Source organism: Sus scrofa, chromosome 9, assembly GCF_054392235.1.
Source record: "Sus scrofa isolate SSC_HxYL_T2T_F1_AM1 chromosome 9, Sscrofa_HxYL_maternal_Yorkshire_Landrace_v2.0, whole genome shotgun sequence".
NCBI lineage: Eukaryota > Metazoa > Chordata > Mammalia > Artiodactyla > Suidae > Sus > Sus scrofa.
In genome coordinates this window covers 39,718,797-39,735,693 of record NC_139391.1, presented here as the reverse complement: position 1 = coordinate 39,735,693, position 16,897 = coordinate 39,718,797, and the positions used below count along the sequence as shown (strand labels likewise).

Sequence of the window (16,897 nt, the reverse complement as noted above, 5' to 3'; positions counted from 1 at the left end):
CACCGGCCTACGACGACAGAGCCACAGCAACTCGGGATCCGAGCCGTGTCTGCAACCTACACCACAGCTCATGGCAACGCTGGATCATTAACCCACTGAGCAAGGGCAGGGATCGAACCTGCAACCTCATGGTTCCTAGTCGGATTCATTAACCACTGCGCCACGACGGGAACTCCCTTTTTTTTTTTTTTTTTTTTTTTTTTTAAAAGAGTATCGCTTTACTCACCATTTCTAATATAGCATTGCCCCAAATATTTTCCTGGTTATTGACATTTTGCAGTGCCGGTACATTTTTAATAACTGATGCCTAATCTCAATCTCTTGTCCCTTTCTCTCTCTTTTTTTTCATTCATTTCTTTTCTCTTGCAGCATTCCTTCCTAGCAGCTTCTGCATGTACACTACCTTGATAGCCATGACTGGCTGGTATATGGACAAAACTTCCATTGCTGTGCTTGGAGTAGCAGCTGGGGCTATCTTAGGCTGGCCATTCAGTGCGGCTCTTGGGTAAGAAACTAATATGATTTGTCTTCCTTGTGTCACTGGCTATATAGTCAGTCTTAATGTTAGGTTACCTTCATATTCTCTGGATAGGACCTGAAGTCTTAGGAATTAATTATACAAAGATTCTGGGAAGTGGAAGAGTATTTTTCTTTGTACTTATTGTTATGGTTAATTCTAGTAAGAATAGTGACTGTTGAGTATCTGCTATATGTTAGGCACTACTAAACCCCTTATGAACTTTACCCCTAAACCAACAACTTTGCAAGACAAATGCAGTTATTAGTGCTTTATAAATGAGAAAGTATACTCCATGAGGTTTTGAGTAATTGGCCTTTCAGATCATGTTTGCTTTTGGATCTATACAGCAGGACCCCATTGTCCATCCATTCTAAATGTGACAGTTTGCATCTGTTCACCCCAAACTCCCAGTCCATCCCACTCCCTCCCCCTTGGCAACTAAGAGTCTGCTTCATGTCTGTGAGTCTGTTTCTATTCTATATGTAGATTCATTTGTGAAATACTTTAGATTCCACATATAAGTGATATCATATGGTATCTGTGTTTCTTTCTGACTTACTTTACTTAGTATGAGACTCTCTAGTTGCATCCATGCTGCTGCAAGTGGCATTATTTTGTTCTTTTTTTATGGCTGAGTAGTAGTCTATTGTGTATATGTACCACATCTTCTTAATCCATTTATCTGTCAGTGGACATTTAGGTTATTTCCATGTCTTGACTATTGTGAATAGTGCTGCAAGAACATAGATGTATCTTGTATCATGTATCTTTTTGAATGAAAGTTTTGTCTGGATATATGCCCAGGAGTGGGATTGCTGGATCATATGGTGGTTCTGTATTCAGTTTTCTGAGGAACCTCCACACTGTTTCCCATAGTGGTTACACCAATTTACATTCCCACCAACAGTTCAGGAGGGTTCCCTTTTCTCTACACCTTCTCCAGCATTTGTTATTTGTAGTCTTATTAATAATAGCCATTCTGATTGGTGTGAAATGATACTTCATTGTAGTTTTGAATTGCATTTCTCTAATAATTAGTGATGTTGGCCATCTGTATGTCTTCTTTGGAGAAATGTCTCAAGGTTTTCTGCCCATTTTTCTTTTTTTTTCTTTTTTTTTTTTTTTTGTCTTTTGCTATTTCTTTGGGCCGCTCCTGCGGCATATGGAGGTTCCCAGGCTAGGGGTCGAATCGGAGCTGTAGCCACCAGCCTACGCCAGAGCCACAGCAACGCGGGATCCGAGCCGCGTCTGCAACCTACACCACAGCTCACGGCAACGCCGGATCGTTAACCCACTGAGCAAGGGCAGGGACCGAACCCGCAACCTCATGATTCCTAGTCGGATTCGTTAACCACTGCGCCACGACGGGAACTCCATCTGCCCATTTTTCAATTGGGTTGTTTATTTTTTTGCTGTTGAGTTGTATAAGCTGTTCGTATATTTTGGAGATTAAGCCCTTGTGAGTTACATTGTTTGCAACTCTTTCTCCCATTTTGTAGGTTGTCTTTTTGTGTTTTTGTTTGTTTGTTTGTTTGTTTGTTTTTATGGTTTCCTTTGCTATGCAAAAGCTTATAAGTTTGATTAGGTCCCACTGGTTTGTTTTTATTTCTATTGCCTTGGGCGACTGACCTAAGAAAACATTTGTACGATTGATGTCAGAGAATGTTTTGCCTATGTTCTCTTCTAGGAGTTTGATGGTGGTGTGTTATGTTTAAGTCTTTAAGACATTTTGAGTTTATTTTTGTGCATGGTGTGAGGGTGTGATCCGGTTTCATTGGTTTACATGCAGCTGTTCAGTTTTCCCAGCACCAATTGCTAAAGAGATTATCTTTTTCCCATTTTATATTCTTGCATCTTTGTTGAAGATTAATTGACTCTAAGTGTCAGGGTATATTTCTGGGCTCTCTCTGTTGGGTTCCATTGGTACATATGTCTGTTTTTGTACCAATATCTTTTTTTTTCTCTTAGGGCTGCACCAGCAGCATATGGAAGTTCCCAGGTTAGGGATTAAATTGGAGCTGTGGCAGCATTGGGATCCTTAACCCACTGAGCAAGGCCAGGGATGGAACCCCCATCCTCATGGATACTAATCGGGTTCTTTCTGAGCCACAGTGGAACTCCAGGATTAATATATTTTAAATGTCCATTACACATAAATACATATAGAATAGAGTTCATTCTAGAAGCTGAATATTTATTTTTATATATTTATATTTCTTGTGCATTGTGGGGTGCATCGCAACCTGATGGGTCCTGTGAAGAGAGCACATTTTTAACTTTTGAAAAGACATCCTTTCATGTGCCAAGTTTTCTTCCCTCCCTGTAACCTCCCTGTAACTGGTAGAGACTTTATTCTCAGTTCAGCATGAGGTATGTGTGAATCTGACCTGTGTGAGTGTATATTCTAAGTATTTAACTCCCCACTTTCTATTTCTCTGTTAAACAGGTTACCCATTGCCTTTGATTTGCTGGTCATGAAACACAGGTGGAAGAGTTTCTTTCGTTGGTCACTGGTTGCCCTAATGCTCTTTCTGGTGAGTTTTCTTTTTTCCTTGTTTTGTTCTAAAGTTGTAATGAAAGCAGCTTCTAATGTGGTTGGGAGTTGGTTGTGTTTTTCATTCTCAAGTGTGTCCTATTAGCATTTGAGAGATGTGAGAATGTTTCCAGAGCAAAACCCTGCAATTGCTATCTATACTCTGCTCTGTTCTAGGTGCCTGTGGTAGTCATTGACAGCTACTATTATGGGAAGTTGGTGATTGCACCACTCAACATTGTTCTGTATAATGTCTTTACTCCTCATGGACCTGATCTTTATGGTAAGACCTTTTGAAATTTGGGGAGGAGTTAGGAGATAGATTAATTTGCCTCAGCTTTGAAATTTTAATTCAGTAGCCTCATTTTATCAAATATTACATTTCTTTGCTGATAGTCTTATTTGAAAATAAATGACATTTGGAGTTCCCTGGTGGCTCAGTGGGTTAAGGAGCTAACATTGTCATTCCTGTGACTCAGGTTTGATCCCTGGCCCTGGAACTTCTGCATGCTGGGGGTGCAGCCAAAAAGAAAAAAAGTGACTTTTGAACATAGCACAGTGAATAATATATAACTTTTCCTTGATTGACATGATATTCAGATACGGCTTTTTGTTAATCCTACTGCCTCTTAGTTTCAGAGTAGTGGGTATGCCTTGGCTTTTGCTGTTCTTTTAAAATTAAGTTACTTTTTCTGTTCTCATTAGAAAATTAATACAACAAAAATTGGCGTTCCCATTATGGCTCAGCAGTTTAAGAACCTGATGTTGTTTCTGTGAGGATGTGGGTCAATCCCTGGCCTTGCTCAATTGGTTAAGGATCCCATGTTGCTGTGGCTGTGGCGTAGGCCTCAGCTGCAGCTTCAATTTGACCCCAGCCCGAAACTTCCATATGCTACATGTGTGGCTATAAAAAGAAAAGAAAAAAAAAAGGAAAAATTAATATAAAAAAATAAGAAAATTAAAACATTCATGATCCCATACCCCTAGATAGTTATTAATAACACCTTGGAAAATTTTCCTTCATACATTTTCTATATGTATACACATTTAATATTACTTTCTCTTTCTTAATCTGCATTACTTTAGTATTATGCCTTAGTTTAGTAAATCTGTAGGCAAAGTCTAGCAAATGGGGGTGAGGTCAGCATGAGAGAGATGGGTAGTTGGGCCAGTTTAGGGTTAAGGGGAAAAAAACAATCAAATATCTTTAGTCTGGGGTGATTCTCCAATATCTGCCCATCTCTACCCCTCCCCTAATGCCTTTCTCTTAGCTAGTTTTTTTCCCCCCCAAGCTGTTGAGCCTGTTTTATTTGGCCCCTAAAGACTTTTTAAACAATTTTTTCAATTTTTTATATTTTTGTCTTTTTCTAGGGCCGCATCCACAGCATATGGAGGTTCCCAGGCTAGGGGTCTAATTGGAGCTGTAGCCGCTGGCCTACACCAGGGCCACAGCAATGCGGGATCCGAGCCTCATCTGCAACCTACACCACAGCTCACGACAACGCCAGATCTTTAACCCACTGAGCAAGACCTGGGATCGAACCCTCAGCCTCATGGTTCCTAGTCGGATTCGTTAACCACTGAGCCACTGTGGGAACTCCCCTAGAGACATTTGAGTTAGTGACCATCATGGAGGGATGAGCTAAAGATCTTTCTTTTTTTTTCTTTTTTTTTTTTTTTTTTGTCTTTTTGTTATTTCTTTGGGCCGCTCCCGCGGCATATGGAGGTTCCCAGGCTAGGGGTCTGATTGGAGCTGTAGCTACTGGCCTACGCCAGAGCCACAGCAACGTGGGATCCGAGCCGCGTCTGCAACCTACACCACAGCTCACGGCAACGCCGGATCATTAACCCACTGAGCAAGGGCAGGGACCGAACCCCAACCTCATGGTTCCTAGTCGGATTCGTTAACCACTGCGCCACGACGGGAACTCCTAAAGATCTTTCTGATCAGATCGGCCAAGTCAGTAAACATTTTATGAAACAGTTTCTGATTAAATAAGGGTAGTTTCTTCAGTGTTAGAAGGTCTTAGAGCATTCGTATATGTGATTGTCTTGGAGTTCTGCTATCAAGCAGGTCAATATTATCTCTATCTGCATCTCTTACGAATTTTTTTTTTTTTAATTTTTTGCCTTTTTTGCCATTTCTTGGGCCGCTCCCACGGCATATGGAGGTTCCCGGGCTAGGAGTCGAATCAGAGCTGTAGCCACCAGCCTATGCCAGAGCCACAGCAACGCAGGATCCGAGCCACATTTGTGACCTACACCACAGCTCATGGCAACGCCGGAACCTTGACCCACTGAGCAAGGGCAGGGATTGAACCCGCAACCTCATAGTTCCTAGTCGGATTCGTTAACCACTGCGCCACGACGGGAACTCCTCTTACAAATTTTGAACCAACAGATTAAATGAGGAGGCTTAAAGTAAGCATATGAATGAGATTTAATTGGGCCTCCTGTGTTTTAGACAATATTGTCATTTTAGATGGCAAGTAATAGGTTAAAAATAAAGTGTTTTGTTCAGTGAATTGAATTCACAAACTGCATGGTGACAGAATAATTGCTAAAGAGAGGAATTTTTTATTTATTTATTTTTATTTATTTATTTTTTTAGGGCTGCACCTGCAGCATATGGAAGTTCCCAGGCTAGGGATCAAATCAGAGCTGCAGCTGCCAGCCTATACCACAGCCACGCCAGATCTGAGCCACGTCTGCAGACTATACCACAGCTCACGACAATGCTGGATCCTTAACCCACAGAGCGAGGATGCAGGGATTGAACCTGCATCCTCATGGATATTAGTCGGCTTCTTAATGTGCTGAGCCACAAACAGGAATTCCCTAAATAAAGGAATCTTAAAAGTCTCCTTTATGTGGCTCCAAGATCCCCAAGAATATGACAAAAAGCCCCAACTTTAAGCTTTTGCCTCTAGATGTCTCTCTTTAGCTAGAGAGAGTTTGCTTATTTTTAATTGCCCCTTGTTTTAGTTTACTTGTAAAGGTTTTTTTTTTTTAAATACTTTTTTTTTTTTTTTGGTCTATTTAGGTGTGCACCTGAGGCATATGGAGGTTTCCAGGCTAGGGGTCAAAGCGGAACTGTAGCCGCCAGCCACCCACCAACCACAGCTCATGGCAACGCCGGATGCTTAGCAAGGATCCCCGGCCCCTGAGCGAGGCCGAGGCTCAAACGTCATGGATGCTAGTTAAATTTATTTCTGCTGAGCCATGATGGGAACTCCTATTTGTAAAGTTTTATTTGATTCTATAAGACAATAGGTGAGGGACTCTCCTCCTAGATCCAGATTGCATTGTAGAAATTGGCTTACATGGAACCTATTCGAAGCATAATATCCATTGTATGTAGATGAATGCATTGCTTTAATTTGAATTTTTTTTTTTTTAATTTTCCCACTGTACAGCAAGGGGGTCAGGTTATCCTTATATGTATACATTGCAGTTACAGTTCCCCCCCCTTTCTTCTGTTGCGACATGAGTATCTAGACATAGTTCTCAATGCTATTCAGCAGGATCTCCTTGTAAATCTATTCTAAGTTGTGTCTGATAAGCCCAAGTTGAATTTAATTTTGAAAAATTGGCTTCTCTACCTTTTAAATGGAGTTTTTGTTTTTGTTTTTTTTTCTTTTTTGCTATTTCTTGGGCTGCTCCCGCGGCATATGGAGGTTCCCAGGCTAGGGGTCGAATCTGAGCTGTAGCCACCGGCCTACGCCAGAGCCACAGCAACGCAGGATCTGAGCCGCATCTGCAACCTACACCACAGCTCACGGCAACACCGCCGGATCGTTAACCCACTGAGCAAGTGCAGGGACTGAACCCACAACCTCATGGTTCCTAGTCGGATTCATTAACCACTGCGCCACGACGGGAACTCCTTAAATGGGTTTTTACGTATTGTATTCTGACTGCTTACTTATAAAACTTCGTATGAGAGCATATGAAAATGATATAGTCTTTGTAATCCTCTAGATTGATGAAGTTTTTACATCTAAAAATAAGCTGGTTGGTAGGGAGAGTAGGGAAGAAATACTAAACTCTGACTGAAGTTAATGTTTCTGATTTACCAGTGGGTAGGTTTGGGGATCCAGCAGAGCAGGGGCTGGTCTTTCCTTGGATGTTGGCATCTGTCTGTTCATTTCATCCAGTGTTTTGCAGGGAAGAATCTTTGGGGCTCTACTCTGCCTGCTTTAATGAATCTGGGTTAGTTTCAGTTCAGATATTTTGGATGTACAGGAACTGATCACTTTTCTAGTGATAGAAAAGCTTCGTTGGGACAGAGGAAATTATCATATTGCATGTTACAGGAGTGATGCAGTGCTGCAGTCAGCCAGATTTTAGGGGGTTGTTCCTTGATGGTAGAATTTTTATGCTTTTTCCTCATCTTTGACACATTTTCAAATGTGACTAGTTTCCATGTTAATTCCTTTTTTTTTTCTTTGTATGGCTCCACCTGTGGCATATGGAAGTTCCTAGGCTGGGGGTCAAATCAGAGCTGCAGCTGCCAGCCTACACCACTGCCACAGCAACGCAGGATTTGAGCCGCATCTGCGATCAATGCCAGATTCTTAACCCATTGAGGTCAAGGATTAAACCCATATCCTCACAGAGACTACGTTGGGTTTTTAACCTGCTGAGCCATGATGGGAATGCCAGTGTTAACTCCTTTTTGCTTTAGTAGGCTTCCAGAGAATAGTTCTCTCACCTTAGCTCGTGTATTCTAGATCTTCAATAAAGATTTCTTATGAATGAATGAAAGAATGAACAAATGCTGAAGTATCCATCAGATTACGTGCCTTGAACACTATTATGTCTTAGAATTATTTTGCTTAGACCTGTTGTGGTATGCTAGGTTGGGATTATCTTGATACCAAATAAGAATCATTGTGACTCAGGGGAAGCAAATCTGACTGGTATCCATGAGGACGCAGGTTCGATACCTGGCCTCCCTTGGTGGGTTGAGGATCCAGTGTTGCCGTGAGCTGTGGTGTAGATTGCAGATGTGGCTCAGATATGTTGTTGCTGTGGCTGTGGTGTAGGCCAGCAGCTGTAGCTCAGATTCGACCCCATGTGCCTCAGGCACAGCCCTGGAAAAAAAAAAAAAAAAAAAAAAAGACGAAAAACCCCACGAATAACAGAGGTAGAAGTAGTACTTTACCATTGTCAGCTTTATTGTAATTGTTGAGTCCATTCAGTATATATTAAAGACTTATCTTTTAGTAGATGCTTTGATGCTGTACAATTGTCAAACAGTGAGACTGTCTTTTGTCAGGGAAACTCTTTCACTTGGTTGGCACTTTTTGGAATTATTTTGACTGTTTTGTAAGGGCCTTCTACTTCAAGTGCTTCATTACCTATGGTGGACATTTACTTTTTAATCTGAAAATTAAAAATGCATTGTACTGATGGTTTTTTGCATATATGTTGTTTCTTACATGTAAGAATATGAGTTCCTGCTGTGGTACAGTAGGTTAAGAATCCGACTGCAACAGTTCGGGGCACTGTGAAGGTACAGGTCAGTCCTCAGCCTGGCGTAGTGGGTTAAAGGATCCAGCATAGCTCATAGCTTCAGCTCAGATTCAATCCCTGGCCCAGAAACGTCTATGTGCCATGGGTGCAACCATTAAAAAAAAAAAAAAAAAAAAAAAAGGTGTAACCTATAAATACTTCTTGAACGGGTGGATAAATGACTTCAGTTAAAGAAGCATTGAATTAATTGCTTTTGAGTATTTATCATGTGTTTTCATAGAATTTGCTGTCTAATAAAGCTGCAGGCACATGAATAGATAATTACAGTCCATTGTATTATGAGCCACTGTGGAAAGATAGGGAACTAAAGAGTAAGTTCATGTCATGGTATCAGGAAAGACTTCTTAGAGGTGGTGGTCTTTGAGCTGAGCCTGGAAGGAAGAGTAAGTGTTTGCCAAGTAGACAGGAGAGGGTAACATTGCTGAAAAATAGAATGTCAGGTGTAGGGACTGATGAGACAAAAAGGTTGAATATTGAGTTCTTTTTAAAACACTTTAAACTTTTTAAAAAACTACTTTAAGTAGTTTTACAGCATTAGCTGAATTTTAGGTAGAAACTGTACAGGCATGAGCCAGGTAATTTAAACCTCTCCATTGTGATTATGATAATATGTGGATGGTTCACAATTATGATGGTTCAACTTATGACTTTTTTGACTCAATGATGGTGCAAAAGTAATACACGTTCAGTAGAATCTGTGCTTCGAATTTTGAATGATGGTGCAAAAGCAATACACGTTCAGTAGAATCTGTGCTTCGAATTTTGAATTTTGATCTTTTTCTGGGCCTTTGACAGGCAGTATGCTATCTCTCCTTCCCAGCCAGCTGCTCTGTCGTGAAGGTAAACCCCAGAAACACTTAGAGTCCTTCTGTACCCACACAGCCTTTCTGGTTTTGCACTTTCAGCATAGTAGTCAATAAATTACATGAGCGAGTCAATGCTGTAGTATACAGTTGACTTGGTATTAGGTGGTTTTGCCCATCTGTAGGCTAATGTACATGTTCTGAGCATGTTTGAGGTATGCTACGCTAAGCTCTGCTATTTGATAGGTTAGGTGTATTAAATGCATTTTTTTTTTTTTGTCTTTTTTTGCCATTTCTTGGGCTGCTCCCGTGGCATATGGAGGTTCCCAGGCTAGGGGTCTAATCAGAGCCATAGCTGCCGGCCTACGCCAGAGCTACAGCAACACAGGATCCAAGCTGTGTCTGTGACCCACACCATAGCTCACGGCAACGCCAGATCCTTAACCCACTGAGCAAGGGCAGGGATCGAACCCGCAACCTCATGGTTCCTAGTCGGATTCGTTAACCACTGAGTCACGACGGGAACTCCTAAATGCATTTTTTTTAAAAACACCGCTGGCTAATCATTTTATTATTATTATTACTTTTTTGGCCGTGCCTGCAGTATGTGGAAATTCCAGGGCCAGGGATTGAACTTGTGCCATAGCAGCAACCCGAGCCATGGCAGTAACAATGCCAGATCCTTAACCTGCTGAGCTACCAGGGAAGTCCTTGGTGCATTTTTTTTTTTTTTTTTCTGTTGAGGGCCACACTTGCAGCATATGGAAGTTCCCAGGCTAAGGGTTGAACCAGAGCTGCAGCTGCAGGCCTACACCAGAGCCACAGCAGTGCCAGATCTGAGCTCCATCTGTGACCTATGCTACAGTTTGTGGCAACACGGGATCCTTAACCCACTGAGTGAAGGCAGGGATTGAACCCGTATCCTCATGGTTGCAGGTTCTTAAGCAGTCTGTTTCTTAACCCACTGGTTGACAATGGGAACTCCCCCTAAATGCATTTTTTTTTAAATGGCTGCACCTGTGGCATATGGGTGTTCCAGGCTAGGGACTGAATTGGAGCTACAGCCCTAAATGTATTTTTGACTCATGACATTTTCCATCTACAGTGGGTTTATCAGGATGTAACCCTATTACAAGTTGAGGAGGATCTGTAAACATTTATTCTATTGTTCCTGGTTTTCAAAGGGACATTTCTAAACTTTCCTAGCCAGAAAACATGTATTAATGACGTATTCCAGACCTGTTCTGACTCTTGTCTTTTGAAGCCAGGGGAAGGAAATAGTTTTTCACAACAATTAATTGGCAGGGTAAAGAATACATAGCATTTAGGAAATTCGCCATAGTTTAGATATAAAATTGCAGATTCCTTGGTGAATCATCTCTATAGGGCCAAAGATCAAGAGGTGAAATTTAGTGTCACAAAAAAGAAAGCGACTAGTCTTGGCGCTGTTTCTGCTTCTTACCCTTGTGACATTTCAAGTTCTGAGATGTTGAGGTTGAGTACTTTTACCTGGCAAGTGAAGGGCAGTGCTCTGAGAAGGAAGGAGTACCCAGGCCCTAGAAGGCGTGGGAGCACAGGTGTAAGAAATGCTCTCTCCTCAAAAATAACAGCAGGTCTGCTTAGGGATGGATGTGATCCTGGCCTGTTTGTGTGTGTTTATCAACATCTGTCAGATCACTGCACAGGAGATTTCTGAACATAAAGGCTAATGCCTCCTATTGAAAGTTGGTGCAAATTTGACCACCAAATATAATTTAGTTCCTAGGGTTCTGTAAAATTATAGGCCTGTAAAATGGTTCCCCTTCATTCAGTCTATGGAACAGTAAATATTATCCCTTCTTCTTTTAGCCTCTTTCAAAGCTCCCTTTAGCTCATTTGAATGAAAGGAATTGAGGCACTTTCCATTAAGAGGGAAATAATGTGAGTCACTCCCTGCAAAGACCTTGCCTCCAGCTTCCTTTCACCTTGCATTTTGCACCAGGTAAATGCTTAGCTTGTCATTCTGACACTTTATTTTTTCCTGCAGTGTTCATCTTTGATACTTTGTGAGAGCAGCATAGAATATCTCCCTGGAAAGAGATTAAGGCTTTTCCTCTTTTCTTTTTTAAGGAAGATACCTCATCAAGTAGAGGAGAACACTGGCTAACAGAATTCACTATTTTTGTCCCTGTTGCCCTTGTTTTTAAGACTTGTCACTTGAACCTTCCCAACTCTTGACTTATTTCCCAATTTTTACCCCATCCTTCAAGGATGTAACAGTACATTATGAAATGTTCACATCCCAGCTGTAAACTTGATCTGTGAGGTTCTGTTTTTTTGTTTTGTTTTTTTGTTTTTGTCTTTTTAGGGCCACACCCGTGGCATATGGAGGTTCCCAGGCTAGGGGTCAAATCAGAGCTGTAGCTGCAGCCACATGCTGAGACCTACACCACAGTTCAAGACAACGCCAGATCCTTTACCCAGTGATCAAGGCCAGGGATGGAACCTGTGTCCTCATAGATGCCAGATTCGTTTCTGCTGAGCCACGATGGGAACTCCCAGTCTATGAGCTCTTAATACATACAAATAATCGAGTTTACCAACCTAATGCTTTTGGTTCCACATCTCAGAGTACAGTATATCTTGGTAAAAAGAATAGTCAGCCTTAATAGGAGGGGGATAGTAAGTTGTGGTAAAGACGAAAACACTAAAGAGCTTTCCTGGAAAGAAGTATTTATTTGCAAGGATAAAAGATAAAGAGGCTTTTTTTCTGTTGAGGTTTAGCATCTGTAATAAATGATGTGAAAGGTCCCCCCCCCCCTTCTCTGATCACTCTGGTTTTTTCTTCTCGGGCACAGATTTCCAGAATGTTGTAAAGAAAAAGGAGGGTCAAGGTTGACAACATTGCCGCCACACTGGTGGTCAGGAGAGGATTGTGCAAAAACTGAATTCTCTGGAGATGGCATTCCAAAAGGACTCAGTTTAGGAAATGCGTTGTTAAATAGTAATTAAAATCCAGAGAAGACGTGTATTTCTGTTCTGAAAATAAAACCATCCATTAGTTTTCTGTAACCTGAAAGGTTATTCGTAAAGAATACAAGATATAAATGTCTCTAATGAACTTGGCCTGGGACAGAATCTCTGTTCCTGAACAGTCCCCATCATTGTACTTAGACAGGAAGGAGAGGGCTCTCCCCAAAGGTGACACACAGTTGAACTTGAGTCCTTCCTCAGGGTACACCGCTTCTTCTTACTCCTCCCTTAAATGTTTCGGCCTTAAGGGTTTGGTTTCTAATCTTATTTTGCTGTGCAAGCTGCAAAATATCAGGCTTTTCTGACTATTCCTCTGCCTTCTGATTACCCTTTTAAGCAATGCTGATTGCAGGAAATTGCTGTGGTGCAGGGTGGGTGTCACAACACACAGTGATTAAAACCCGAATGTGTCATTCACTGCCTGATTGAAGCAATCACAGGGAGGGGCAGAGCAGATGAAAAACCTGCCAAATGTGCAGAGGGGGGCTGTTCCTCATCTGAATTTAAGGATTTTTAGTTAATCAAAACTTGTGGAGTTCCCATTGTGGCTCAGTGGAAATGGGTCTGCCTAGCATCCATGAGGATGCAGGTTTGATCCCTGGCCTTGCTCAGTGGCTTAAGGATCTGATGTTACCATGAGCTATGGCATGGGTTGCAGACACGGCTTGGATCCAGCATTCCTGTGGCTATGGTGTAGGCCAGTGGCTACAGCTCCGATTTGACCCCTAGCCTGGGACCCTCCATATGCCGCGGGTGCGGCCCTAAAAAAAAGACGAAGTAAATAAAGAAAGAAAAGAAAGAAAAAGAATCAAAACTTGTGTGAGTAAGGCCTGTGTTTTCAGTCATTTTGTTTCATTCTGAGTCCTCAAAACTTCTGAGAAAGGTCTGGGTATCTGAACATTGTTTTCCTAGGAAAAGAAGATATATATACTTATGCACTATAGAATAGTGGTTCAGTGTATTAAGGGGAAAGACACTAGAATGTAAATAGGATGAACAGATGGGAAGAAAATGGGAAAGGCCCTAATAGCTCAGCCCTCAAGACTGCACCCACATCCCCCACACCTTGCCTCTCCTTCAGTTGTCACCTGGGCTTGACCCAGCAGCTGTAGATTAGAATACCTCCCTCCTCAGGTTCAGTCAGTTTGCTCCAGTGGCTCCTAGAGTTCAGAGAAACATTTCCTTATGTTTATCAGTTTGTTATAAAGGATACAGGCTAGATGCAAGAGGTGCACAAGGCGAGGTATGTGGGAAGAGACTCGGAGCTCCCCTGTTCTCTGGGCGCGCCACAGCCCCTGTGTGCTCTTCTACCTGTTCACCACCCCAGAAGCTCTCTGAACACTGCCCTTTGGGGTTTTATGGAGGCTTCATTACATAAGCATCATTGACCGTCGTTGATTAAACACTATTACCAGCTTCTCTCCTCTCCCCAGAGATGGGAGGTTGGGCGGGCCAACAGGACTGAAAGTTCCAACCTTCCAATCGTAAGGCTGAGTCCCCTAGCAACTAGTCCCCATCCTTAGGTTACCTAGGAGTGCCCCCAAAGCCCCCTAATTAGCATAACAAAAGACCTTTATGACTCTCACAGCTTAAGAAATTACAAGGATAATTTTAGAAGTACTAGGAATGGGGGTGAGGAACAAAAGCATGTATTTCTTATTATAAATCACACTATCACCACTAAGCTATTTATATTATTTGGTTGTTCAGAAAAGTATTGGTCCTATTTGGGCATGGCCATTTGGGCTAGATACAGTGATCAGTATAGAAAATACAGCTAAATATTTGAAACTTGATACCTATCTAAATCACCACGACCAGTCCCATTCTCTTCCTATCTTCTATTTGTGCTTCCTGCGTGTGGCTGAGCTTGAAAGAGAGTGGGTTTGTGGATGCCCATTCCCAGGAGGCACTGGATCACCATCATTCTGTGCACAAAGAACACTATGAGTCAAGCGTCTGTAAAAGGGACCCAAGGCATCCATTAATGATTTCTTATCTCTTTATCCCCCGCAGGTACAGAACCCTGGCATTTCTATTTAATTAATGGGTTTCTGAATTTTAATGTAGTCTTTGCTTTGGCTCTCCTGGTCCTACCTTTGACTTCTTTGATGGAACACCTACTGCAGAGATTTCATGGTGAGTGGCATAAGGGGTGATGGATTGGGGCGGGGGAGAGGAGTAACACTGTATACCAAGAAGCGAAAGAGTGTCTATCATTTTATTCTCCATTTTCTTCCTATGGAAACGGTTGGCTCATTGCATTTTCCATCTATATTCATATGTTATTTAACCTATGTGAAAATGTGGTTAATAATTGCAAGTTAAACTGACAGAGGGAGGAGCTTTATATCCCTTCAAGTGAGGAAGTCTGTGTGATTTACCGAACCACCTGGGGAGGCAAAAACACTTATACAGTCTCAAGAGAGAGGCCTATTTGAGTCTTTTGTGTTTTAAAGAAGTGTGTGTTAACAAGGTACATTGCTTAAGATAATCCATGCTAGAGGTAGACTTTCTTTGGAAAATTACTTAAAAAATGTGGAAAATAAACCTTACAGAGATTTCCCCCAAATTTGATGCTTACTCTGATTGTGTATTGCACAGCCAGTGTTTTCTTAGGGTATCCTGGCTCTGGGCAGGAAGTGCCTGTAGCTTCTTTTATGGAAGACAGAGCTGAGCACATGACACATGAGCTTTGGAAAGAGGTTTAATTTCAGGCTTTTCAGTCTGATTTGGATGTCATATGGTCCCTCCATACCATTTCCCAATCTGCGCCTTTACTACTAATGGTTTATAAAGAGTTCATTGTGTTCACAGACTATGAAAGCAGCCTTCAGTCACTTTGTTTTGTTTTAGGGCTTTTGTTATAACCATGATGTCAGGCGTTCCCATCCTGGCACAGTGGAAACGAATCCAACTAGGAACCACAAGGTTGCAGATTCGATCCCTGGCATTGCTCAGTGGGTTAAGGATCCGGTGTTGCTGTGAGCTGTGGTGTATATCACAGACGAGGCTTGGATCTGGCGTTGCTGTGGCGTAGGCCAGCAGCTACAGCTCTAATTAGACCCCTAGCCTGGGAATCTCCATATGCCGTGGGTGCGGCCCTAAAAAGCAAAACAACAACAACAAAAACCAAAACCCAAAAAACTACATAACCATGATGCCATTATCCTAACAAAATTAACAGTAACTTCTTAATATCATCCAGTACCCCAGGTAATATTTAGATTCCTACATTGTCTGAAAAATAGCTTTTATAGTTGGTTTAAAGCCAGATCTAAACAAGTCATATTCTGGATTTGGTGTTATATTTCATAAGCTTTTTTAGAGGTTCCCCTCTCATTTTTGTTTTTCTCCTGAAGGAAGTACGTCATTTAGCTTGTATAGTGCCCCACATTTGGATCCAGCTGTTTATTCCCTTGAAGTATTAGCTTGTGCCTCCATTCCTTTTATTTATTAAGGATCACTTTTTTTTGACTATAAAAATAATTTATGTTTGTGGAAAATTTGGAAATGCTTGTGTAGTAAGTGTAAAGGCAGTAAACATAAAAATATAATATCAAGCTGTTCTCTAAAGTATGAATCCAGTTCTGGTTTAAATATGCATAATGTACCCATGTGTCCACCTAGTAAGAAAATGAGTACTTTTTGTTTGTTTGTTTGTTTGTTTGTCTTTTTGCTATTTCTTGGGCCGCTCCCGCGGCATATGGAGGTTCCCAGGCTAGGGGTCCAATCGGAGCTGTAGCCACCGGCCTACACCAGAGCCACAGCAATGCGGGATCCGAGCCGCGTCTGCAACCTACACCACAGCTCACGGCAACGCCGGATCGTTAACCCACTGAGCAAGGGCAGGGACCGAACCCGCAATCTCATGGTTCCTAGTCGGATTCGTTAACCACTGCGCCACGACGGGAACTCCTGTTTTTTCTTTATACTTTTTGTGTCTTTTATAATAGGAACAATACTTTTTAAAAAGGAAAAAATTGTAAATAAAAATAATAAGTGAAAAAAGCAGAAAAATATAGGGAGGCAGGGAAGAAATTACCCATTGTCTGATCATGTAATACAACTGTGGTTATAATTTTGTACATTTTATAGAGGACATTGCAGAATTTTAGGCAGAATTTTTAAAATGTATTTTAGCTTTAAGACACAGAAGATCAAATGATTGTTTACTTGTAGAAGATAGATTTTTTTCTTCGTATGATTAAGAAAATTCCAACCTAAAATACTTCCTGGAAAGGAATAAGTTTTAAATTATAACTTAAAATCTCATGATCAAGTCTTAGAATGAAGAGTTTGAAAGATAAGCTTGTTGTTGCATTTCAAGAATTTTTATTCCTAAAGAGTTTCTGCAAAAACATAAATAGCTAAGGAGTCATATGATCCCACCATTGCCAGGGTGGGTTTTGATGACAATCCTGATCTTTTCATCAAAACTTATTCATTGTGCACATAATGGACACCAGGGGGCGCTATCCGTCCACCCTT

The 16,897-nt window shown here is 41.5% G+C and overlaps 1 protein-coding gene across 32 annotated transcripts in view; it reads left to right on the top strand.

The window, feature by feature from the left end:
- ALG9 (ALG9 alpha-1,2-mannosyltransferase) overlaps positions 1-16,897 on the top strand; it is a 104,343-nt gene that overhangs the window by 11,170 nt on the left and 76,276 nt on the right. For all 32 annotated transcript variants that reach the window (XR_014814323.1, XR_014814328.1, XR_014814326.1 and 29 more), the window contains 4 exon segments: positions 370-505; positions 2,967-3,054; positions 3,231-3,336; positions 14,423-14,545. Coding sequence is in view for 19 of the 32 variants with exons in the window: in XM_084974317.1 (XP_084830443.1) it covers positions 370-505; positions 2,967-3,054; positions 3,231-3,336; positions 14,423-14,545 (453 nt within the window). In the remaining 13 variants the exon portion in view is untranslated.